At 42.3% G+C, this 25385-nt stretch overlaps 1 protein-coding gene and 1 long non-coding RNA gene across 2 annotated transcripts in view; one reads left to right on the forward strand and one right to left on the reverse strand.

Moving 5' to 3' along the window:
* The window catches only part of GLB1 (galactosidase beta 1), an 80555-nt gene that overhangs the window by 46982 nt on the left and 8188 nt on the right, over nt 1–25385 (forward strand). Inside the window, exons 11-15 of the mRNA XM_025461415.3 lie at nt 8507–8581; nt 10776–10865; nt 14163–14276; nt 15603–15734; nt 16881–17135. Coding sequence (XP_025317200.1) covers nt 8507–8581; nt 10776–10865; nt 14163–14276; nt 15603–15734; nt 16881–17135 — 666 coding nt within the window. The remainder of the gene's footprint in view (nt 1–8506; nt 8582–10775; nt 10866–14162; nt 14277–15602; nt 15735–16880; nt 17136–25385) is intronic.
* LOC118352071 (uncharacterized) lies at nt 9914–24586 on the reverse strand. The gene is made up of 3 exons (XR_004808559.2): nt 23839–24586; nt 15922–16040; nt 9914–10208 (listed from the first exon to the last, which is right to left on the reverse strand). It is a non-coding gene; the product is annotated as an uncharacterized LOC118352071 (long non-coding RNA).

Raw genomic sequence — 25385 nt, forward strand, 5'->3', positions numbered from 1 at the left:
GCACTGGTAGGACTCTCCCTTGGGACATTTCTGGATGCAGAACATGAGCTAGGAGGCTGCTGCTGTAACCAAGGAATGAAATGATGGCAGGGGCAGGAGGGAATGGAGAGGAAGTCAGAGATTTGAAGAGTCTTTAGGAAGTAAATCAGTAGAATTCAGCAACTGACTACCTGTGGATGTGAGGAACTATGAAGAGTTGTGGATTTGTCCAGGTTACAGCCTAGGATGGGTAACTGGATGGGTGTTATGGTCAGTGGCCAAGATAGAGGATTACAGAGAAGCCACAGGCTGGGAAGGGAGAGGGGAAGTAACTTCTGTTCTGGATTTATTCAGCTTCAGATGCCTTTGGTAACATCTGGATGAAGGTATCTATCCAACAAGCACCTCACTTAAGAGGGAGAAACTCTAGGAAAAATTCATTAGGATAAGTCATCAGTGGAAGTGGAGGCTGGAATCCAGGGAAGGCTCAGATTGCCCATGGAGAGCTGAGTGAGAAGGGCAGCGAGCCAAGCAAAGACAAACCCAGGGGATCCCAAGTGTTTAACCAATGAGCACAATAAAATGAACCCATAACAGAAATAGTCTTGAGAAATGTTCCCTTCTCTTTTTTGGTATTTTAGGTTTGAGAGAGAGAGAGAAATGAACAACTTTAAAAGTGGGCTCTTTCTTATGAGACTTTGTAGATGTTCAGTTATGTGGTTTATTAAATGATATTCAAAATATTTGCTTAAAAAAATTTGCTTCACAGTGCTTGGGTGACTCAGTTAGTTAAGCATCTGCCTTCAGGTCAGGTCATGATCTCAGGGTCCTGGGATCGAGCCCTTTGTCAGGCTTCCTGTTCAGCAGAAAGTCTGCTTCTCCCTCTGCCCTTCCCCCTGCTTGCTCACTCTCTTTCTCAAATAAATAAGTAAATAAAATTTTCGAAATATTTGCTTGCATTGAGGAAAGGAATGGGATCATAAACGCCCCATAAATAGCTCTTCCTGCCTCTTTAAATTTTTATTTATTTATGATAGTCACACAGAGATAGAGAGAGAGAGAGGCAGAGACATAGTCAGAGGGAGAAGCAGGCTCCATGCACCGGGAGCCCGACGTGGGATTCGATCCTGGGTCTCCAGGATCGCACCCTGGGCCAAAGGCAGGCGCCAAACCGCTGCGCCACCCAGGGATCCCCTTCCTGCCTCTTTATTTACCAAAAACTTAAAAAGTTGGAATGGCTCTCTTTTTTAATCTGTTTCAAGAGTAAGTTGGGTGTCAGTGGACAATATCTTTCACTGACATGGGCTCCCAGGGATAACAGTTTCCCATTAAGCTACACAGACCTGTGCTCAGTGATGAAGGCTGCAGGTGGCCCTTTGCATGTGATTCTTTAAAGCATGACAAAGCTCATGACATTTGCATTTTCTAAAATATTCTCTTTGGTGTGGGTAAAACTGAACCAGGCATGGTTAACACTTTGACCTCGAGGATGAACCATAAGACTGTAGGACAGCACCCTACTCCTCCCTACCAATTCCTGAGAGGGGCAGTGGTGAGTTTATTTTTATATTCTTTCAAGTGAATTTAAGACCCGTTTTTTAGGAGTATTTTATAGTTCTTCACAGGAATTCTATCAAAGATAAAAAGTTCTGGGGCACCTGGGTGGCTCAGTGGTTAAACATCTGCCTTTGGCTCAGGTCATGATCCCAGGGTCCTGGGATCGAGTCCTGCATCAGGTTCCCCACAGGGAGCCTGCTTCTCCCTCTGCCTATGTCTCTGCCTCTTTTCTGTGTGTCTCTCATGAATAAATAAATAAAATCTTTAAAAAAAAAAAAAAAGGATAAAAAGCCCAGCTGGCTTTTTGGAGATGGGTCATTTTATAGAAATTAACCAAGTTGTATGTTGAGGACTGTGATAATTGGAGTGAATCTTAGGATTTCCTGAGGGGGGCATTGGAGCTGGGTGGGCACTAGAGATGTGAATATGGCCACAGTGACCTTTAGTACTACAAAGCTTAAGGAAGGTGGTGCCTCATTTGGTTAAGCATTGGACTCTTGATTTCAGCTCTGATTGTGGTGAGATCCAGCCCCACATTGTGTTCCGTTCTCACTGTGGAACCTGCTTGAGATTCTCTCTCCTTCTCTCCATCCCCACAACTCACATTTACACTCACACACTAAATAAACAAACAAACAAATAAATAAATAAAAATAAAATAAATCTTAAAAGAAAGGCTTAATGAAGTTTGAAACTTGACCAAAGACCAGACTACACTGGCCAATTGATTGTCCTTAGTTTATGGATAGAATTACATTAGCTCAGTTAGTAGAGGCAAGTGGTCTCTTGCTGATCCATGGTGCTTGAGGAAACAGTGTTTCATGTCTGGTAATTAAAAAGGAAAAAGTGAATATAATGTAACAAACGTAAGACTTTAAAACATTGCCTGCACTCTTGTTGCACTAGTCTTTTCCTTCCCTGCATAGTTGGCTTTTCTAGTCTGTCTTCCAGAGTGAATTCTCTAAAATGCCCATCTGTCTGATCAGGATGCCTTCCATGACCTGGTCTCCTATTTCCCTCAAACCTCATTTTTTTTTCAATTCTCCCTTTCCTATATGCTACTCTCTGGCCTTAAAATGAAGGTACATAAAATTCCATGAATGGGACAGCACTGTTGATACCTCCTGGCCGCTGCATGTAATGTTCCCTCTGCCGTAATCCATCTGGAACATGAGAACATACCTCAGTTACTTTCTCTGGGGGAGTTGTCTTTGATCTATCTCTCTGCAGAGTTAGTCACATTTTGTTTTCTTCCACTGCCTTACAGTGTGGAAATCTTTAACACTCTATTTCCAGTAGTGTGTTGATACTATTTGTTACACACACATTTCTCGTGATCTGGACTAAGAGCTGTTTATATCCCCAGTACCAAACATTGGACCTGACACAAAGTACTTTCTTAATAAGAATTTGTTAAGAGAATGAATGAAAACATTAGAGATCTTGGGGAAAGAAAGGTTGGTCACCATTGAATCTATTGGATGAGATTGGGAAAAGAGCAGCTTCCTGTGTTAAATTTGTCCAGCTAAATAAACAAGATAAGGAGCAATATTTAGATTGGTTTGAAAGCTATGATTAAAGCACAAATTATGGAGAAATAGATGTTCTGAGATACAGTGTTTTGAAATATTCACCTATTTTCTGAAACATTGAATTAGTTGGATGGAAGATTAGGATTTTACTCTAAGATAACCAATGAAAAAAATCACTAACCTTATTTAAAAAGAAAAGACCAAAGATTGGAACAGACAGATGGAGACCTATTACCATTATTATGATGAGCTCATACCACTGACTTAAAAAAATCAAGATCCAAACAGACAGTTGGGTGGAAGGCATAAACAAGTAGAGACATTTGGTAGAAACCTTGGTATATGCTATTTTTTTAAAGATTTTCTTTATTTAAGAGACAGAGAACACGAGCCAGGAGGAGGGGCAGAGGGAGAGGGAAGAGCAGGCTCCCCCCTAAGCAGGGACCCTGATGCGGGGCTCAATCCCAGCCCCGAGATCATGACCTGAGTCAAAGGCAGATGCTTAACTGACTGAGCCACCCAAGTGCCCCCTGGTGTATACTACATTAAGACTCATATAAAATGCTCCTATCATTTGACCTAGTAACTCTTCACTTGGGGCTTTATTAAAAAGATTTTTTTTAAAGCAAGTAATGCTAGAGACATAAAGTTGTTCGTTGCAACATTATTCATAATATCAAAAATTAGAAATGATTTAACTCCTAATATTGAAAGGATAGTCATGTCCATTTGAATACAATAAGCAATAAATAAAATTAGTGTTGATATTTGGTCACACCAGAAGTACTTTTGGTAAGTAGCAGTAGCAAATTACAAAACTATCTCCAACCTAACATGGTATATGTGCATAAGGGGAGGGTCCAGGAGGAAAACTGGAAGAGAAAAGGATTTGTGGGATGTTTTTGTCTTTGAAATTATGTTTAATTAATAGAGGACTTTTTAAAAAAGATTTTATTTATTTGAGAGAAAGAGACAGAGACAGAGCACAAGTACAGGGAGGGGCAGAGGGAGACGGAGGAGCAGGCTCCTGCCTAAGCAGGTAGCCTGATGCAGGGCTTGATCCCAGGATCCTGAGACCATGACTCGAGCTGAAGGCAAACACTTAACTGACTGAGCCACCCAGGCACCCCTAGAAGACACTTTCTATTGTACTATTGTTGTATGATAAAGGAGGTCAGATGAAGCTGTAGAGACAACAGTAGACTGAGAGGAACCCAGCTCACTCCTTCACTCTCGTGATAATCTTGAGCAAGTTTCTCTCAGTCTCACCTCTGAAAAGGAAATATAATACTGGCTTTGAGGGCCTATGGGAGTAGCAAAGGAGATGACAACACAGGCAGAGAAGCACTTCATCAATGTTAGGTGAATGAAGGTTAAAGAAGAATGTTTGTGCAGTGACTTTTTCTTCCAATGTGTCAGACAACATTGAGGCGCTAGTTACACTGGAATCCACTTTGACTTTCGGAGTTCGATATGGTCACTGCTATGTGCAGGTGAATAGGGAACCTCAGAAACAAATCAGATGACTCTCAGGTCCCCTCTGTGGATTTGTGTTTTCTGCTTTTCTTGACCAGAAGGTGAGATGGAGGAGGAAGAGGTGGGTAAACTGCCAAAGGAGAATGAATGTGTTCTAGGACTGAAGGCAAAGCTGGAAGAGAACTCACATTATAACTGTCTGAGATCAGCAGGAATAACTCTTTGGCCTCACATTCACTTTAGTATGAATCATGAAGATCATTTTAATGTACTCTTTTAAAAATTTTACAGAAATATCAATTCATAGAATATTAGAAATATAAAGGACTCCCTGTTCAAGATGGCTGATTGAGGAAGTAGCATGAGAACTCTGGGTCCCCAGTGAGTGTGAAAGGGAGTTATAGAAATAGGTAACAGAGTGTAGATTGCCCTTAAAGAACCCCAGACAGCCAGGGTCCTGGAAATGTATGTGTGACAAGAGACAGAATGAAACCAAGCTGAAAACGGGAAGGCTAATGAAACTACATATTCCCATCAGGTCCTCCGCTCTACCACTCCTCTTACAAATATACTGTCTATCAGGGAAACATCTTTTCAACAGTCAGAAAATCAGAATTTAAAAAAAAGTGTACAGCCTGAAGGAAGAGACCCTACATATTTTGTGTTACTTCTTCCCAAATCACCCCAAAACAAGGTTCCCCACTGGACAAGCCTTGTGCCTGTACACAGAGCAGGACTGGCATAAAGAGGATGGTTATCAAATGCTGGTATGTCTTTTGCATTACCATTAAATATAAATGGACAGCCAAAGGTGGTCAGATGTTTGAGGACATCCATAAAACCTGTAAAGGGGAAAAAGGAAGACAAAAATGAAATAAACGAAAAATAACCAAAATACAACAGGGAATTCAGGGACAGAAATGAAAGATCTTAAGCAAAGCAAAGCACACTCTCTCAAATTTATAACTTTAAGAGACATTTGAAAAGATGTTTTTTGGGGGGATCCCTGGGTGGCTCAGAGGTTTAGCACCTGCCTTCCGCCCAGGGCCTGATCCTGGAGTCCCAGGATCAAGTCCCACATCAGGCTCCGTGCATGGAGCCTGCTTCTCCCTCTGCCTGTGTCTCTGCCTCTCTCTCTCTGTGTGTGTGTGTGTGTGTGTCTCTCATGAATAAATAAATCTTTAAGAAAAAAATATGTTTTTTCTACAATATAAAAATGGAATGCTTTGAAAAAGGAGCCATTAAGGAACAAAACAGAGTTCCCCAAAGTAAATAATAATCTCCTAGAAATTAGAACCAGATGACAGAAATGGAAATAGAGAAAAGGTGAGAGATATAGCAGGACAATCTAGGATGTCTCATTTACTTTTAAGGGAAAAAGATGGAGAAAAAGAAAATATCAAAGAATTTTTTTCCAAAACAGAAAAGGATATTTGAGTTGCCCAGAATAATAAACGTAAAAACATGCATGTCCAAACACATCCTTGGAAAAATTTAAAACAGAAGAAAGCACTTACAAGCTTCTAGAGAGAAAAAGCCAGTCACCTTTGAAAAAACAACAATAAACTTGGTGTGTGTCATACTGGATGATACAAGGAGGACATATTGTTCCTTCTGAGGAAAGATGATTTTCAACATAGAATTCTATAGCCATCCAAATTATCAGCTAAATGTGCCATTTTCAGACATTCAAAGTTTCAAAAACTTTTCTTTCCAGACACTAGTTCTTCATAAGTTATTTGTGATTGCTCCAGTGAAATGAGGTGGTTATAAGATTCTAGAAACAGAAGCTAAAACCAGGAGAATAATGAAGTCCCAGAATATCAAGCCTCGAGGAGAGTCAGTTCCTTGGAGCAAGAAGACTTGAGAGTTCCAAGAGGGAATTTCCTATGGAGGGAAAGGGTGTTTGGAGATACTCAATACAATCTTTGGAAATTCGGAACAACCTATAGGTGTTAACCTAAAGGCAAACAGGAAAAAAAAAAAGGCAGTTAGAAAGCCCAGGGGAAGGAGAAGAACACAAAAAGCTAAGCAAGACAGAACATGCCATCGTGGTATATACTACTTTGCAGAGAGTAATGTTTATATAAGTATAATCATGTGAGCATAAGCACTATTGACTGATTTTGAATCTAAAGTCAATATACAGGTGAAGGGAAGTGTATGGGTACAGGACAGACTGTTTTAACCTTGACAATGTAAAAGTATAGCTAATGATTTGAGAGTGGGAGTAGGGAAAGAGAGCTCAGGGAAGGATGCAAATAGCCTTACCTTAAACTATATGAATACAAAGGATAATCTTAATTGATGGAACTAAGAAACAAAGGTATATTATTTCAAGCTATAAAGGTAACCAGTGGAGAAACTGAAAATGCCGATATAAAACCATGTTGGCAAGAAAGAGGGGATATCCAGAATACTACAATGGAGCTAAATTCTCACATATTAAAGAAATAGATGATAATGTTTTAAATAGATCAGATAAAAAATAGAAGATAAGTATATTATTTAGAGATCAAAAGATACAAAAATGGAACAATTAAAAGAATGGTTTCCTTTGAAGAATAGAACTAAGAGAATACTGAGTCAGGAGACTATTGCTTTTCATTATATCAGTCTGTTATCTTCCTTCTTAAATTACTTTTAAAAGAGAAACCAAAAGGAAGGAAAAGAGAAAGGGAGATAGAAAAGAAGGGAGGAGGAAAGAAATGCAAGTATCCTGAGAGATCATAATACAACCTACTTGGAGATGGACACAGACTTTTAAGACCTGGCACTTACATCTTCTGACTCTAATGTAAATATGTGTGTGTGTTCATATTCAACATTTAACAAGGTTTTATTTCTATTTCAGTTTTTTATTTAAGAATAATTTCAAACTGGGGTTCCTGGGTGGCTCAATGGTTCAACATCTGCCTTCGTCTCAGGTCATGATCCCAGGGTCCTGAGATCAAGTCCTGCATTGGGTTCCCCACAGGGAGCCTGCTCCTCCCTCTGCCTATGTCTCTGCCTCTCTCTGTGACTCTCATGAATAAATAAGTAAAATTGGGCAGTCTGGGTGGCTCAGCGGTTTAGCACCGCCTTCAGCCCAGGGCCTGATCCTGGAGTCCTGGGATCAAGTCCCACATCAGGCTCCCTGCATGGAGCCTGCTTCTCTCTCTGCCTGTGTCTCTGCCTCTCTCTCTCTCTCTCTCTCTCTCTCTCTCTGTCTCTCATGAATAAATAAGTAAAATCTTTTTAAAAAGTCATCTTTGAAATAAATAAAAATAAATAAGTAAAATCTTTTTTTAAAAAAAAGGATTTCAAACTTATAAAAGAGTTTAAGAATAAAAGTCCTAAAAAAAGCATGAGTATCCCACACAGATTCACCCGTGTCAACATTACACCCCGTGTGCTTCATCATTTGCCCCTCATCACCCCGTTGGATTTTTAAATTACTGGAGGGTTGCATATGTCATGACCCTTTACCCCTAAATACTTCAGTGTGTGTTTTATAAGAATAGGTAGAAATATGCTCTATGTAACCACAGGAGGTTTAACACTGATACAAGACTTGACTCTACCAATAAGATTTAACCTGCAAGCAACACTTTTGCCTACTACTATAGCTCCCTCCCTTCAGACTCTGCCTTGCTGTGGGCCTTCTTCCTTTTCTCCCCCATTCCAGCTTTCTGCCAACACCTCATTCTTCTCGTTTTTGCTGTCTTGCAATCTTTTATTCTATAATTATTTAAATGATTCCTGGAGCTTAAAATGCAAACATAAATACACAGGCATATACTTAGAAGTAAAAATTTTACCAGACCCTGTTGTGGAGAAAGTCTCTTGTTTCTTTGCCTTTCCAAAAATCACTGGCACCATTGTTTGAGTCTTTGAGTTTCCTTTTGAAAAATGAATTGCATATAGTATTTCTGAGGGTTTAACAGCTTTTTATCTTCTCTTTTTTCCACTCCGGTTTATAGTTTGAAAAAGTACCAGAAGGTTTTATCCCTCCGTCTACACCCAAGTTTGCATATGGAAAAGTTGCTCTGAAGAAGGTAAGAGAGCAAATAAACAAAGGTGTTGAGAGTGGGGAAGTGGAAGTTAGCAGTTGTGAGTGAAAGTGTTACGCTGGGGAATTGGTTCTGTTTTTCTGTGAATCCGTTTTCTGTGAGACTGACGGGGTGGGTGATGTTTCTGGGGAAATGGGTATGTGAGAGGTGAGCGGCTATGTGTTCAGGTTGTCAGGGCAAGCTCCCAGGGGCATGAGCAGGGGTAGGTGGGCATTCTTAGAGCATTCGGGTAATTTTGGTTTAATTACCAGTCATCCAAAGCAGTTTCAGGAGCCTTTGTGGAAAAACATAGCACCTTGTTATGGCTGGTAAGACTCTTTCCTGTAATTTACTTTTTTGGGGGGGTCCTCAAAACCACGGGCATTTTCATAGATAGTATATTCCCCTCCATCTCAAAATCATATTCTAATTTTTGTGCTCTGTGGTTTATATGGCAAATGGGACATTGAGGGGAAAAGCTAAAAATTAATCATAAATAGGAATTAGAGACATTTTATTCTAGGAAAGAGAAAAGGGAGATTTCATTTCATAGTTGAGAGTGACGTAAGCCAAAATAAATTTGTTTTGACCATCTTTGTCTTCAGGATTTCCCCTTTTATAATCCCTAACTCCTACATCTGTTAACTCACAAGAAAAAAAAAAAAAAAAAAAAAAACACGAGCAGTTACATATTTCTTAAGAATCTTGATATTCTAAAATAGCGTAAGTTTTTATCTTTAAACCAAATGCCAAACATGATTGTATAATTTTTCCGTTCCTGAAGCCCTTTGATATTATGGTTGGTTGAGCTCTTGTAACATTTTCCACCTAGTGTCAGATACGTGTGTTACATTCTACAAAGACTGTGGTCTGTCTGCCTGATAGGAATCTTTATTTAGTTTAATCAGACTTTAATCACACTTCAGAAGGGGGAGCACCTTCTACTTTTTCATTGTTGCTGCTACTTAAGGAAAAGGTTGGTTGGTTTTAGAGCTGAGAGACATTTATTTTTATGCAACAGAAAATAACTGCAAATATTTAATACAGCAAAAAAAAAAAAATGAGAGAGAGAGAGAAAGAAAACAAAACTGAGCTTAGTACCAAAAATACATTCTGTTTACCATGAAGGAAAATTGTGTGAGCAGAAATAGCTTTTCATTATTAGCTAAATGTATACAATTTAAGGTAGCAAATTAGCATATAACTGAATTTATGTCAGACATGGTTTTATAGGATTAAACCTTGTACCATGAGTTGAATTTCTTCAGCTGTCCAGGTAGAAAAACATCCATTGAATAGCCAAATTGATAGAATTATGCTTAAGATTTTGCTTTCCTTGATGCCACACATCAGCAAGGTCAGGTAACCCCGAGAAGTATTTATAAAAATTACTGACCAGGATCATGTCACAGGAAGTCCTGGGTTCGGAGCCAAACCTCACTGCAAATCTTGACTCTGCCATTGCTCCAGTGAGTCTCTCTGAAAACCTGTCTCCTCATCCCTAACATGGGGACGAGGGCAGCCTCCTTGGGTGGCTCGAAGGTTCAGCAAGGTGTGCTTTGACCTGGCATTTGGTAGGCACTCAGTGATTGGAAGCTGTTAGCATTCTTGCTACTGCATCAGAATAAGCATCCTGAAGTACAAGAATACACCGTCATTTGGACTGAATATACTAAGCATTTATTGAGTCTCTGCTATGGACTGGGTATTGGGTGACACTGCACCCTACAGACCCTGCCCTTAAGGAGCGGACAGTCTGGCAAGGACGTAAAGGTAATCAACTAGTCATGGATGCAGACATAGTAAATAGATCCCAGATCAGTTCAGAGGAAGGCACAGTCATGGTTGCTTACCTTGGGGATGCTGGGGAAGGTCTTACAAAGGGAGCAGCCTCTGAGCCTTGGTTTTCATTCATTTTAAAGGCCTTTTATACAAAGGAGGTTGTATTTGCAAATAGGTATGCTTGAAACCTTCCGATTACCATCAGCTACTTTTCATCAAGTGTCCCCTGACTCATGGATAGGCATGATTGAGGGTGCCTGGGGTAGGGGCAGCAAGAGTGGAATCTGAACCATTAGGTCTAGTCAAGGATTTGGGCAAATCCACTGATAGCTTTGATAATTTGCAAATGGCATTACCCTCCACTGTGGTTACCAGGGAGGGGTGACAGTGAGTGAATGATGTTTTGGTTTCTTTTCAGTTAAAGACGGTGGAGGAGGCCCTGAATGTTCTGTGTCCGCCTGGGCCCATAAACAGCCTTTATCCCTTGACGTTTATCCAGGTGAAACAGGTAGGCCTTCAAAGGTGATGCTTCACCCTTGCTTTCTCTACTTAAAAAAATGCGCTTTCTGCACTGCCTCGCAGAGCCAGTTCTGAGTGCATGGACCAGAACCATAGGCAGATAAATCAGATCCTAGGGGAAATCACCACAGATTCCCAGGCTCTCTTCAGCTTTAACTATGGTGTAGTGGGGGGTGCCTGGGTGGCTCAGTGGTTGAGTGTCTGCCTTTAGCTCAGAGTGTGATCCCTGGGTCCTGGGATCCAGTCCCACATTGGGCTCCCTGCAGGGAACCTGCTTCTCCCTCTACCTATGTCTCTGCCTCTCTCTCTGTGTCTGTCATGAATAAATAAATAAAATCTTAAAAAAAAAAAAAAAAAGTATGGCATGGTGAGTTGATCTTTCCTATCTCCCCACCTCCCTGTTTCTTATCACTCAAATAGGTAGTAACCCAACCTGATTCAACGTAATTCTGTAGTGCAAGCTATAAACTGGGTGCATTTCTAATATAGTTAATCTTTATTACTAGAGGAAAACCACTGTTTTAATATGCAAAAGTCAAATTATTTGTTCTTGTTAGCTCCAAGGTATAGGAACTGTATTCTTAATAGATTAGGTTCTCTTTCCTGCTGTTGAAGAGAACAGAGAGCAGAGCACGTGTGTGTGTCAGTGTGTATGCATGTGTGCATGTGGTTAACCCAGGCACTGCCTCATATTTATTTTATTTTTTATTTTTTTAAGTAGCCTCCATGTCCAGCATGGGGCCGAAACTCATGACCCTGAGATCAGGAGTCACATGTCCTAGCAACTGAACCAACCAGGCATTTATTTAAAATTTTTTCCCCAACTTTCTATTTCAGAAATTTTCAAATCTAAAAATGTTGCAAGAAAAGTATAATTTGCACTCACACAGCTTTCACCTGGATTCACTAAGTGTTAGCAGTTGCCTCTGTGTGTATGTTTGCAGTCAATCGCCTTGTTTTTAACCATTCAACTTTGTTGTCAATGTCCTGACACTTCATCCCTAAATATAACAGAATATATCTTTTGAGATAAAGGACACTGTCTCATAGTCACAATACAGGATCATACTTAAGGACTTTAACATTAATATGCATTCTCTAGTCAAGTATCCAATAATGTCCTTTTATAGCTAACTATTTTTCAATCCAGTTTCCAATTCATGATCACACATTGCAACTACTTAGAATGTCTGGTCTTCTTTCATTTGTGACTGTTACTAAGTCTTATTTTTACTCTCTCTCTTTCTCATGGTGTGGACATTTCTGAGGAGTTTGGGTCAGTTGTTTGTAGACTGCCCCTCACTGATTAGATGCAGTAACATGTTTTTGGCATGAACGTGCCAAAGGCAATGTGTCCTTCTCAGAGCTCTGTGCCAGGGTGCCCATGAGGTCAGTTTGTCCCTTTGTTGTGAGGTTAAGTTTGAACCCTTAGTTGGGAATTCAGCTCCATTTTTTGAAATAGAAACTTATCTGGACCCCCTTCACTGATCCTCTGTGGAGATCCCCTTCTGGAAGGTGTCTGAACAATAAGGTGATAAAACAATAACATCTCTAATCTTAGTTTAGTGTATTTTGCCCCCGGTGACTGCTTACACTTGTGACTTTATTCTAACAACTCTGGTTTATTCCAACAACTCTGTGGTCAATAAAATGAGTAATTAAACCCCCCCTTTCATTAACGCTGGGTAGAATTCCTGCTCTAGTTCCAGCCAACACCAGCTATGTATCCATATCTTCATCTAGAAAATGCAACCACCTTCTCCACCTAGCAGCGGAGCACCACGGACAAGGCATGGTCCCTGGGACAGTTGGAACCTAGGAAGTAAAGTCCCAGGTTAATGTAGAGACACTTGTACTCATTGTTCTTTGCCAGACCCTTCTGCTTTGTGACCTCTGGCCATGGCAGTGCTCTAGGACTGGGGGCCTCCCTGGGCCCTGGCTGTTTCAGTCTGGGGCAAGACCACTGAATGTTTATTTCCAGCGAAATCCATGAAGGGCAAGGCTCAGGGAGTAGGGTTCCTCTGCAGCAGCTGCCCCACCTCTCCCCGCCCCACCCCGCACCTCACAGCCTCAGCTACCTTCTTGGGGAGGTCTGCAGCTTCCACTCCCCTCTAGGAAGCCCTTCACAGTGTGTCCCTCAGCCTCTGAGTTGGGACTTACCACTTTGATTACTTGGAAAAGAAAAAAAAAAAAAAAAAAAAACAAGAGATGGAGATTTGGGAAATCTGGGAGGGGAGGCGCCCTTGTGTATGAAGCCTTGGGTGGTGACCCCAGTGACATTTATTGAGTTCAGCCCTTTCCTGCAATACAGGAACATGGGTTGGCGTATTTGGTGTGTGTGTGTGTGTGTGTGTGTGTGTGTGTGTGTGTGTGTGTTTCAGTTCCTCCAAATCACCTTTGCATTTGCTGAGATGCACTCCCTTGCTTTCTGGGCCCTAGATATGAGAAACATTTTCTCTGTCCAACATGCCAGATGTCTGTTGGATGCTCTTGTATGGCAAGGTCTGATCCAACTCACCCTGGCTAGTATCCACAATGGGAACATCACCAGCTGAGGCCATGGGTGCTGTTGCTGCTGGGGCTGATAGTCTGGGGCCTTCCTTTCAGACCAGGGATACCAGTATCTATACCACTGTTTTCTGACTTAGCAACAGGTCACACCCCCACCTCTCACTATATCTGTCCCCACCACCCCCCAGCCCTCCACGTTAAACAGTTTCTGATTGACTCTTGTTTTGTATGTGAAAGCACATTTAGCCCAAGAACCTGGAAAATGTCTTACCGAACATTCTTGGCTTTGTTGTTGTTTGTCTTTTTTTTTTTTTTTTTAAGATTTTATTTTTAAGTAATCTTCACACCCAGTGTGGGGCTTGACTTCATGAACCTGAGATCAAGAGTCACTCTACCCCCTGAGCCAACCAGTGCCCATGTTTGTCTTTTTTTGTTGTGTTGTGTTGTATGTTTGAGGTAACATGACCTTCTGATATGTATGATAGGAGCCACCTGAGTGATTCTGGGCAAATCATTTAACATGTTCCAAGGTCCAGTTTCCTCACGTAGGGAAGGGATGCTGATACAGTGTTCTTCTAGGTTCCTTGCTCTTACTACTCTGATAGAGTATGATACAAAAATTTAAGCCAGTTCCCTTTTTTCAGACTGAATTTTTGTGAGAGGCTGAGGAAACATTTTCTTTATGAGTTTAGAAACACCGCTTTCACACAGATTCGAGGCAACCAAGCTATCTTTCAAAGAGTGATGTGTTTTTCTTACATCTTTTTCTCACCAGTATTTCGGTTTTGTGATGTACCGAACAACACTTCCTCAAGACTGCAGTGACCCCACACCCCTGTCTTCACCCCTCAGTGGAGTCCATGACCGCGCCTATGTCTCTGTGGATGGGGTAAGAATTGTCACTGAGCTGTGCCTGTCTGCCCCAGTGGGGCAATGTGTGGTCTGCGCTTGGTAATGTGGCATTCAAAGCTATTGACTACCTTTCCAAACTCAGGCTCTGCTCCTCTTGGTGTCCTTCAGCTGTGGTCCTTGCTGGCTGATGTGGCCTCACCCATGCTCCCTCCACCTGGAACACACCCCCTCGCCCATCTGAACCCGGAGGGGTACACTCAAGTACCCTCTCTTCTCCTAAACCTTCCTAGTCTCCCTAGTCCATGCCATCCTCTCCGCCTGGTCACAGAACATCAGCCATGTGGCCTTTGCTCTTTAAGGACAGGGTCTGTGTGGTACATGCTGGAGCAGGGATCCCTTTAACCCTATGCCTTCATCCTGCATGAGAAATTCTCTTCTAGAGAATTATAATTATAGCTACAATATACAAAGACCTTTATCTCCCAACACAGCAAAGGTACACTGGAGGGTTTCCATCCCTTCCACTGAAATAATCATGTGAAAAAACACAGGAAGAGATTTTTCTAACTGCAGAAATTTGTTCAGGAAATTTTAAATTAAAATATTTCCATTCTATTGTGATCAAAGGCTTTCATTTCAGTGGGAGCAAGTTTCTAGGACATTATATGTATATTGCCCGTGTGTATAGTGTTAGCAGTTGTTTTTTTGAATTCCATTTTAGGGATCATCTTACTGAATTGTAGTCAATGTAACTTTTTTTTTTTAAAGAAAGAAACAAAACAAAACCTTCCCCTTTCAAAAAGTTAGGAATATGTTGCTGCTAAAAAAAAAAAAAAAAAAAAAAAAAAACTGGCTTTTTTCTCACTCTATTATACAATTTACATGGTTAATGCACCATTATCAGGTATTTTGAGGTGAGACTACTCCACCTAACTCTCTGATTTTATCTCATCTATCTGATTTTGTCTCATTTCTCCACGTTGCTTAGAAGCCACCTTTTATGACTGCCTTTTGTGCTGTAAGAATACAAAGCAGGTCCTGTGATAGGAATCGAATCCCTTCCTTGAATTTTCTCCATTCCTTTCCTATTAAAAATGGATGTGCAGCAAAACATCCCAAAGCAGAGGAAGCCAGCCTAGATCTTCCCTTGTTCTGAGCCGTAGCTGGTGAGTCGCCTGCTTAGGAAGCAGTGTTTAGAGGAACTTGATCACCTGGCTGGTGATTTGGGCAAAGGGGCTTTCAGAGCATTGCCTCTGGAGTCCAGTGACACTTCAAGACAGCAAAATGAGTGTGACAGCTGAGGGAGCTGGGTTCTGCTGCATTTCTCACACCAGTTAATTCCCACTGGTCTCTAACCCCACAGGTGCCCCAGGGAGTCATGGAGCGAAGTAATGTCATCACTCTGAACATAACCGGGAAGGCTGGAGCCACTCTGGACCTGCTGGTGGAGAACATGGGACGTGTGAACTATGGCAGATATATCAATGATTTTAAGGTAGGACCAGCCCCACTGTCAGGAGTGAGGTTCAAAGGTTGATGGGGCCGTGCCTGTGCCACCTAAGGAAGTTTCTGCAAACCCATTTAAAAACTCTCATATATACATTCTTCTCCTCCAGCCCTGTTCACATAGAAGCGATTTTTAAAAGCATGCACACTTTGCCAAGTTTGGCGGGTAAACCTACTGTGATTTGTTTTGCAACTTCAAAGTTGGGCTATTTTGAAGACCTGTTTTCCTCTGCAGGTGATGAGAAAGTTGTGCTTTGCAAAGAGAACCCTTCTCTTGTGTTCAGGTTCAGTCACCCTGTAGAAAGAAACAGAAGGAGGAAGCTACTGCACCCTGCTTCTCCCTTGCTTTAAAGACCCACCTAGCTTTCAAAAGGTACCCTGTTGCTGACAAAGCCAGCTTAGTATTTGATTGGCTCTGTTTTCTGGATGTGGACAATCCAGGACGAAGTCTTGAATAATAGGCTTTTCGCTTGGTACACGGTCTCTCTTACCCCTTCTGGTTACCCTGTGTCCAGGTGTCTAGCCCCAGCCCAAATGTTTGCCTGAGGAAAACATTTTTAGAGCATTATTCAGCAAATGTTTGGTAAGGTCATACTCTGCAAGATGCTCTGCAAGGCACTTTGAGGCATGGAAAGATGTTGAGGTACAGGCTTCTCCCATGTAGCTCACCACCTAGAGGAGAGAAGGCCCCCACATGGAAAGATTGATGGTACCCCCCCTCTCTAGGACAAAACCCATGTGTGGGGTTATTTCCTGACCCTCTTGGTGCCACTCAGAGGCAGGGCAATCACACTCCAATGGAATGGCCATGCTCCTGGTTATATGAAGGGGCAGAGTCTGTCCCCCCAGCCCTTCCTACAGTGGCTAAATGTTCTTCTGTATTCCTGAATCCACTCATTCCTTCCATCCAGCAATGACTCTGAACCGAACACTGAAGATTGGGGGCATGGGGTCAAAAGCTCTGGCCTCAGGCTCAAAAATGAGACTCAAATTGTACACACACAATTTGAGTCTCATTTACTCTTGGTGTTTCATGTCCTGGTTTGCTCTTCTCAAGAATTCAGCGTAGGGACACAAAGACACTTGAAGCCTTTTACTTCCCACCCTAGCTCATTGCTCAGTTTCTCCTTTACAGGGCCTTATTTCTAACCTGACCCTTGGGTCCAGTATCCTCACAAACTGGATGATCTTCCCGTTGAACACTGAGGATGCAGTACGCAGCCACCTGGGAGGCTGGCATGGCCCTAACAATGGCCGCCATGATAAAACCTTTGCCCACCGCTCGTCTAACTACACGCTCCCGGCCTTTTATATGGGGAACTTCTCTATTCCCAGTGGGATCCCAGACTTGCCCCAGGACACCTTTATCCAGTTTCCTGGATGGACCAAGGTACGTGTCTTCATGGAAAGTGTTTTAATTCAGGCCTCAAACATCTGCTTTTAGCTTCTGATAAAGAATAAAAAAGAACTGCTAATGAGATGTTGTGTAACAGTTTGGGAGTGGGGGCTTTCTGTGTTAGTTTACCCATTCCTCAGTAGTGGAACCATGGCAGATCTTCAGGAATGCAATGGCCAGCTTGAATGTATAGCATCTGCCCCATTTTCACTGACTGACAACTTCCTTGAGAAAATGATGACTTTCCTCCTTCCTTTAAGAAAAACCATAGCTCCTTTGGACACTGATTATGAGGGACACTTTCTCTTTATCTTGAAGAAAATTTGGTCCAAGCAAAGGGATGAATCACTGGGAGAACTTATTTTTCTTTTGTCCATGCCTCCCCCTACACTCCACAACACCCCACCTTCATACAGCCCTGCACCCTGGGGGCATCCACCACTGTCTCCATGATCTTCAGCTCTTCCTTGGCCATTTTACAGCCTGGTCACCTCCCTCCCTTTATTCTTTGAAGGTGTTCACATGTCTTCCTTCACCGTTGTCTTCTTCACTTCAGTCCTATTTTCATCCAGGGTGACCTTACCATGACTCAGTTATTCATTCAACAAGTATTTTTCAGTGGCCACTATGTACCCAAGCTTTGTGCTGGGTGCTAAGGATACAACGATGAACCAAACCAGCTATGGGACTTGCCCTCATGGAACTTACACACTAGTTGGGGAGACAGACCCATATCATACAATCACCCAAATTAAATGACAAGACTGCAGCTGCAATACGTGCTAAGAAGAAATACAGGAGTTGATAATAATTGGGGCATTTGACCTTGTCAGGGAGATCAGGGAAGCCTTCCCTGTGACAGTCATGCTTGACAAAGATATGAAGGATAAGAAAGAATTAACAAAAAAAAAAGGAATTAACATGGCAAAAGGGGAAGGGAAACATGTTCCAAGCAAAGAAGATAGCATGTGCAAAGGCCATGTGGTTAGAGGGGGAATGAGGAGCATGAGGAACTGGTAAAGGACCCAAACATAGGGTTTAGGTGTGGAGTGTGGTTCAGAGAAGAGACTAGAAAGTTGGTAGAGATGAGATTGGACTAGGCCAATTAAACTACATTAAAGTTTTGTCTTTGTGTTGAGAGCCTTTGAAGCGGGAGAGTGCCATGATGTGATTGTGATGGGACAAGCTTCTCTGATACCAGGGTGCAGAATAGGGTTGGGTGAGAGTACCTGTGGATTTTGGGAAGCTATCTAGGCAGCTGGACCATAGTCTCAGTGTGAGACTAGGATGGTGGTAGACAAGATGGAGATAATATCAACTATCTAAGAGATGTGTGAAGTTAAATCAGTGAGTTGTAATGATGGATTGGATATCAGGATTTAAAGAGAAGGACATATCCTGGATGACTCTTACATTCCAGCTTGGTGGCTGAGAAGATGGTACCATTTATTGAAAGAAGAAATGTCAGAAAAAGACATGTGCTAGGAGGGGGGAGATTGTGAGTTGGATTTGGATAGATTGAGTTTGAGAGGCCTTTGAGAATAGCTGAGAGAAGATATTGGAAGAGGGCTGTGATATCTGTGGAGGGAGAAGCCAGAGGATGGATCTGAGCTGGGAATATATGTATAAGATCATCTGTGTATGGATGGTCACTGAAGACATGGGTTGGAGGAGATCCTCTGAAGAGAAAGGATACAGAAAAAAAAGAAAAGGGGTACAAACATGGTGGGCAGAGAGTGAGAAGGAAAACCGACATTTGTACTGCTGAGGGGATGAATGTGAGAAAGACAGAAGCTCTTCTACTGGATTTCGTAACAAGGAGCTCACTGGGACCCTCAGGAAGTATATGCCAGTGGAGCAAAGCATCCATAGGCTGTACTATATACTCCCAAGGAGTATAAGGTAAAGAAACAAACTTGTGAACATAAATTTGAATACCTGAATATAAACATTCATTTTGAGAATTTTGACTCTGAAGAAGAGGAGAAAAGCAGGTAAATAGCTGGAAGAGTAGAGGATAAAAGATGCACACATTTGCTTAAGAAGTGCCCTTTTGGGGGTGCCTGGGTGGTTCAGTCAGTTAAGCATCTGAATCTTGACTTTGGCTCATGTCATGATCTCAGGGTCCTAGAATTGAGCCCCATGTCCTGTGCTGATCATGGAGCCTACTTAAGATTCTCTCTCTCCCTCTCTCCCTCCACTTTTGTGTTTACTCTCTCTCAAAAAAAAAAAAAAAAAACTCATAGATAATTGTTATTTAATTTCCATATATTTGTGAGGGTTTTTTCAGCATATCTTACTTTTACTGATTTCTAATTTAATTCTTCTATAAAACTTTTCTAAAAGGAAGAAAACCTGAATGACCTTTGATTAGGCAAAGACTTGTTACATTGACACCTAAAGCATGATCCTTAAGGAAAAAGTGATAAATTGGATTTCATCAAAATTAAAAATGTTTGCTCTTCAAAAGAAATCATTAAGAAAAAGAAAACTCAAGCCACAGACTGGGAGAAAATATTTTCAAATCATATGTCTAGCAAAGAATTTGTTTCTAGAATACATCAAGAATTCTTACAGCTCAATAATAGGAAGGTAAACAACCCAATCAAAAAATGTTCAAATTTCACCAAAGGAGATATACACATGGCTAAGTACCTGAAAAGATGCATAATGCTCTCAACATTATTAATTGTCAGAAAAGTATAAATCAGAACCTTCAATGAAATACTACTTCACGCCCACTAGAATGGCTATAATAATAAAAGATGAACAATAACAAATGTTGGCAAGGATACGGAGAAATGAGAACTCTCCTACATCACTTGTGGGAATGTAAAATGGCACAAACACTTTGGAACATGGTTTTGGAGGTTTTTTCAAAGGTTAAACAGAATTACCATAGGACTAGGAGTTCCACTTTTGGGTGTATACCCAAGAGAAATCTACCTTTATCTACCTAAAGACGTCTATGCAAATATTCAGAGCATAATAATAACCCCAAACTGGATATAATTCAAATGTCCATCAACTGATGAATGGGTAAAGAAAAGGTGGTATATCCATACAAAGGAATAGTGTTCCACAGTAAAAAGGAACAGACTACTGATACAAGCTACAGTGTGGATGAATCTGAAAAAACACACTAAGTAAAAGAAGCCAGGCATAAAAGACCATATGTTGTAGGATTCTATTTATATCAAATGTTCAGTAAAGACAAATCTGTAGAGACAAAAAGTAGCTTCATGGTTGTCTGGGGCTGATGGTAGGAATGGAGAATAACTGCAAGTAGTAGGTTTCTTTTTGGGGTGTTGGAAATGTTCCAAAATTCAATTGTGTCACCACAATTCCACAGTCTTCTTAAATTTATTGAAACTTGTTTCATGACCGAGCATATGGTATATCTTGGTGAACATACCTCCAGAATCTTGAGCTGTGATATCCTGTCTCTTGCTATGTGTTTCTATCCCCCAAACTCTCATGCCTCCCCAGCTTGTTCTTGGATCTTACTGATGACCTGAAACTCTCTACCCTTAAGGCCACCACTCTTCCCTATCCAGCCTAGAGATCATCCCTGTTCTTTTTTAAAAAGAACCGGCCCCCTTGACCTTCCACTCTGTCTCCTTCTTCATCCTTTAATTTTTTTTAAGATTTTATTTATTTATTCATGAGAGACACAGAGAGAGAGAGAGAAAGAGAAAGAGAGAGAGAGAGAGAGAGTCAGAGACATAGGCAGAGGGAGAAGCAGGCTCCATGTAGGGAGCCCGATGTGGGACTTGATCCCTGGACCCCAGGATCATGCCCTGAGCTGAAGGCAGACACTTAACCACTAAGCCACCCAGGCGTCCTTCATTCTCTATTTTGAGTGGGTCCACCATTGGTCTGTGCTCCTTCACCAGTGGCTGAGCACTGCAGGAGGTGGGGGGCTCTCTAGAGTGCTCATCAGGGCCCCTGATCCCCGCACTCTCCAGCCCTGGAGGCCCCCAATGGGCCTAGCAGTCTTTGGTCTCTCTACCCCCTTCCCCAGCTGGTCTTTCTAACCTTCATCTCTCCCCTAAGCCAAGCCACCAGCCTCCTTCCCCACCCACTCACCCTCCTTGACTGCTATCAAGTGTAACTCCTTTGTTCCCTCAGCTTCCTGTCAGACTTATCTCTGCCTGTACCCTCACTTCCTGCCCAGTGGCCAGAGGAGGAAGTCAGAGCTCTGAATCCTCTCCACACCTTCTTCCTCCAGGCCCGGATCCTGCATTTTAGCAGCCTTTCAGTCTTTTCTATCACCTTCCAGGTTCCCACCAAGAAGTGACGTCTGGGTGCTCTGAGACCCAGAAGCAAAGTCAGACCCTCTCTGGATCTTTGCACTTTAGCCAGCAGGCTTGTTCTTCTTCCCTTGCTCCCTCCTTTTTCCCAGGTTTCCTTGTCTCCTTGTTCCTCTTGGTATCCTGCTGGGTCACATGTGTCCTTTGTTCATGCTTTTTTCACTCTCTCACACTACCCAACACATATTCACCTGCCAAGACCAGCATTAACTCCTCTAAGAAACCTTCCTAGACTCTAGTCCAGGAAAGAACCATCCCCGCCCACCTGAGTGCCCCACCCGAGCTCATCACACTTAGGCTGGCACCACGGTTTCACCCACCCAGCTTCAGAAAGGGCATTTGTTAAAAGTGCTCAGCTTATTCACCATCCTGCTCACCTCCCAGGACCTGGTTGCTCTGTAAATTCTCTCGGGTGGAAGGGTGCACAGGTGGCTGTGTTGCTGAGCAACCCCCCACCCCCACCCCAGGAAAAAAGCAAGTAGGAGGAGTATAGGCCCTCAGGCAGCCCTGTTGGTGATGAGAGGCTTTGCAAGGGGCTGTGGATACAGGGCCAAGGCAGATGAAAGCCATTGTTCACCAGGCGGCATCAGTTTAGTGCTTTCAGAGAAAGAACTTTCAGGAGATGCAAAGCAGAAAGACAACCTGATAAAGAGTGGGGTGGCTCAAGTGAAGCAGACCTGACAGGTGGACAGCCCTTCCCCAGAGTCAGAGGGAGTTTTTCAGGGAGGGAATCTCAAGTGGAAGAATGATAGATGCAAAGGTGCAGAAATGGAAAAGCATGAGACATCTTTGGAAGTCTGAGGGGTTTCACCTTGGCCAGGGTCATAAAGGTGTCACACCCAAGAGTGCCTGACCCAGGCGTTGTGCTCAACACTTTAGGACACTACCTCTGTAATTACCAAAAGAGCAGGTGGAGTGGGATGTCCTGTTATTACTTCTAGTTTGCAGGTGAGCAGGTCAAGAGATGTAAGGACCTTGCATGAGGAGCAGAAGTAGGTGGTGGAACCGCTCCCTGAGCCCCACATCTGCCCAATTTGCAGGCCCACGTGGAAGGGCAGGCAGCAAGGTGCAGGACCTGCAAGGCCGATGAGGAACTTGTGCAGACGGGGGCTCTGCACCAATTTTGTCAATTTGATGGGTGTTCTACACCTTCATGTTTGGAAGGTCCATAGACATGCGCCATTTACAAATATGTCAGAAGGCTTAGAACCCCAAAAGCCCATCTAATGCACATGTCCACTCAAAAACTAGTACACAGATGTTCACAGCAACATTATCCAAAATTATCCAAAATCAACGAGAAGGTGGAAAAGCTCAAATGTCCATCCACTGATGAATGAATAAACAAAATGTTTATTAATATATAGTAAAGGAAAGTTATTTGGCAGTAAAAAGAAATGAAGTAGTTATATATGTTACAACTGGATGAACCTGGAAAGTGTGTTAAATGCAAGGAACCAATCACAAACCAAACATGTGGAAGATTCCATTTATATGAAATGTCCAGAATAGTCAAATCTATAGACACAGAAAAATCAGTGGTTGCCTAGAGTAGGGAAAGGAGCAGGTTGGGAGGGAGGATAGGGAATGAATACTAAAGGCTGCAGGGTTTCTGTTTGGAGTGATGAAGATATTCTAAAATTGACTGCAGTAATGGTTGCAAAGCTCCATAGTGTTCTCACAGCCACTGAATTGTACACTTGAGTGAATTGTATGGTGTGTGAAGTATTTCTCAATAAAGCAGACAAGAGGGCCTATCCACGGGATTTGTAGACCTGGGTTGCATGGGTCCGAAGGTCAGAGGACATACACATAAAACAGTGCATACTGTTTTCTATTATTTTCTGGTCAACTGTGGTCCCTGTTAATGAGGACAGACCTAGGCCAGCTCCTGAGGTTCTGAATAATCAGCAGATGTGGAACGAAGAGAACTCATCCTCCACAGAGCACTGAGTTCTGACTTTTGGGAGAATGAGCACTTTGGCAGGTGGAGGGATAGGGGTAGGGTTGGACAGAATGACATCTGAAGCTGGAGCCATTCCTAAGACCCTGCCTCTGGACACACTGACCCTCCTGCACCCTCCTCCGTGGCCCTGTGCCAGCCTCTGCGCTGGTGCTCTTCAGTTTGATAGAGACTGCCTTGATTTAGTGAACAAAGTCACTGATAAGGGTGATTCATGAGATTAAGGAAATCACTTCTGATTAGGATGTGGCTTTCTGGTTAAATGCCCAACCATCAAACTGGGATTTCAGTGGGAAGTGGTCAGGCATAAATTTTGCTCTTTCCAAGAGACACAGGCCAGCATTTTGTCTGCACAGAACTCTTATCTGCCCACAAGCTCCCTCAGATAGGCGGAGTTCTAGCTGTGTCATGTGTGCCATACCTTAAATGTTCTGCCAATGCAGTGGATTTGTGTTCTTTATCTCTCTTCCATATGGTGCACATAAGTCTCGTATCAATATCCACTGCCTTCCCGCATGTGTTGGCCACTCGTGGTAGGGTTGGGTGCATAACAGAGCATGATGAGGAGAGGGCTGGAGTAATGTCCCACTCTCCTCAACCAGAATTATTCTTTGAAAGCTAAGAAGCAAAATAGAATACTGACTAAAAGTAATTTTATTTTTTAAAGGAAAAAAAATTCCTTCTTTCAAGATGTAAAAAAAATCATGAAAGAAAAGAATTTCTAACAAAGGGCTGGCAGAAATCCCTTCATAAATTAAAATTATTTCTGTGTCTTGCTTTTGAAATTTCCAGCACCCTCATCATTTGTTCTTTCTAGTGCCAGTGGGGCCTGGTCACCAGAAACACCAAGTAGTTAAAGGATTGCAACTCTTCAGCTCCACCCCCTAACTTCTGACTTCTTGGGGTAGGGAGTGGGGGCTGGAGATGGAGCTTTGTAAAAACTCTAGAACTTCTGGGTGAGTGAACAAATTCAGGTGATGGAAGGTACACCTGAAGAGGGTAAATGTAAGTAAAATGCTTTCCTGAGTTCTGTGTACCATTCTAGCAAATTATTGAACCCAAGGAGGTGGTTACAGGAACCCCCAAGTTGTAGCTGGTAGTTCAGAAGTATAGGTGCCCCAGACTTGCAACTGGCATCTGAAGTAAGGGCAGTCTTATGGGATCTGATCCCAGCTCTAGGTAGATGATGTCATAATTGAATTGTTGGACCTGCAGCTGGTATCCAGAGAATCGCTTGGTGTCATAGATAACATCCCAGAAGGAGTCAGGAAGGGAGTGGTAGAAAGTACAATTGGAAAGGTGGTTTCATTCACCATGTGAGCAGGATAGGCATGGGCATTGCTACGGGGAAAGACTTCATAATTAAATGCTATAATTTGAATTAAAAATAAATTCACGGGACGCCTGGGTGGCTCAGTGGTTGAGCATTTATTTAAAAATTAAAAAAAATAATAAATCAATCAATCAATCAAAATAAATTAAAAAATTGAATGCTATAATTTCAGATATTGGTAACAAGTAGGAAGAAATTAAATGTGATGATGTGATGTGAAGTAAGGTACAGAGGTGAAGATGTTGCTATGGTATATGGTATAATAGTTACCGATTGCTGTGTAACAAATTTTACCCTAAAATTTAGTGGCTTAAAACTATGATAAGCACTTATTAAGTTCACAGTTTCTGTGGATCAGGGATTTGGGACCAGCTTGGCCTGGTGGTTTTGGAGCAGGCTCTCTCGTGAAGTTCTAGTCAAGCTGTCAGACAGGGTTACAGCGTCTGAAGGCTTGACTAGCTCAGGAAGACCCACTTCCAAGGTGCCTCACTCCCATGGCTGCCAGGTTGGTGCTGGCTGTTGCCTGGAGGCCTTAGTTCTTCTCTACACAGGCCTCTCCATAGGTTGCTTGAGTGTCCTCATGACATGGCGGCGACTGGCTTTCCCAGACGGAGCCATCCAGGAAAGAGAAAGAG

Source organism: Canis lupus, chromosome 23, assembly GCF_003254725.2.
Source record: "Canis lupus dingo isolate Sandy chromosome 23, ASM325472v2, whole genome shotgun sequence".
NCBI lineage: Eukaryota > Metazoa > Chordata > Mammalia > Carnivora > Canidae > Canis > Canis lupus.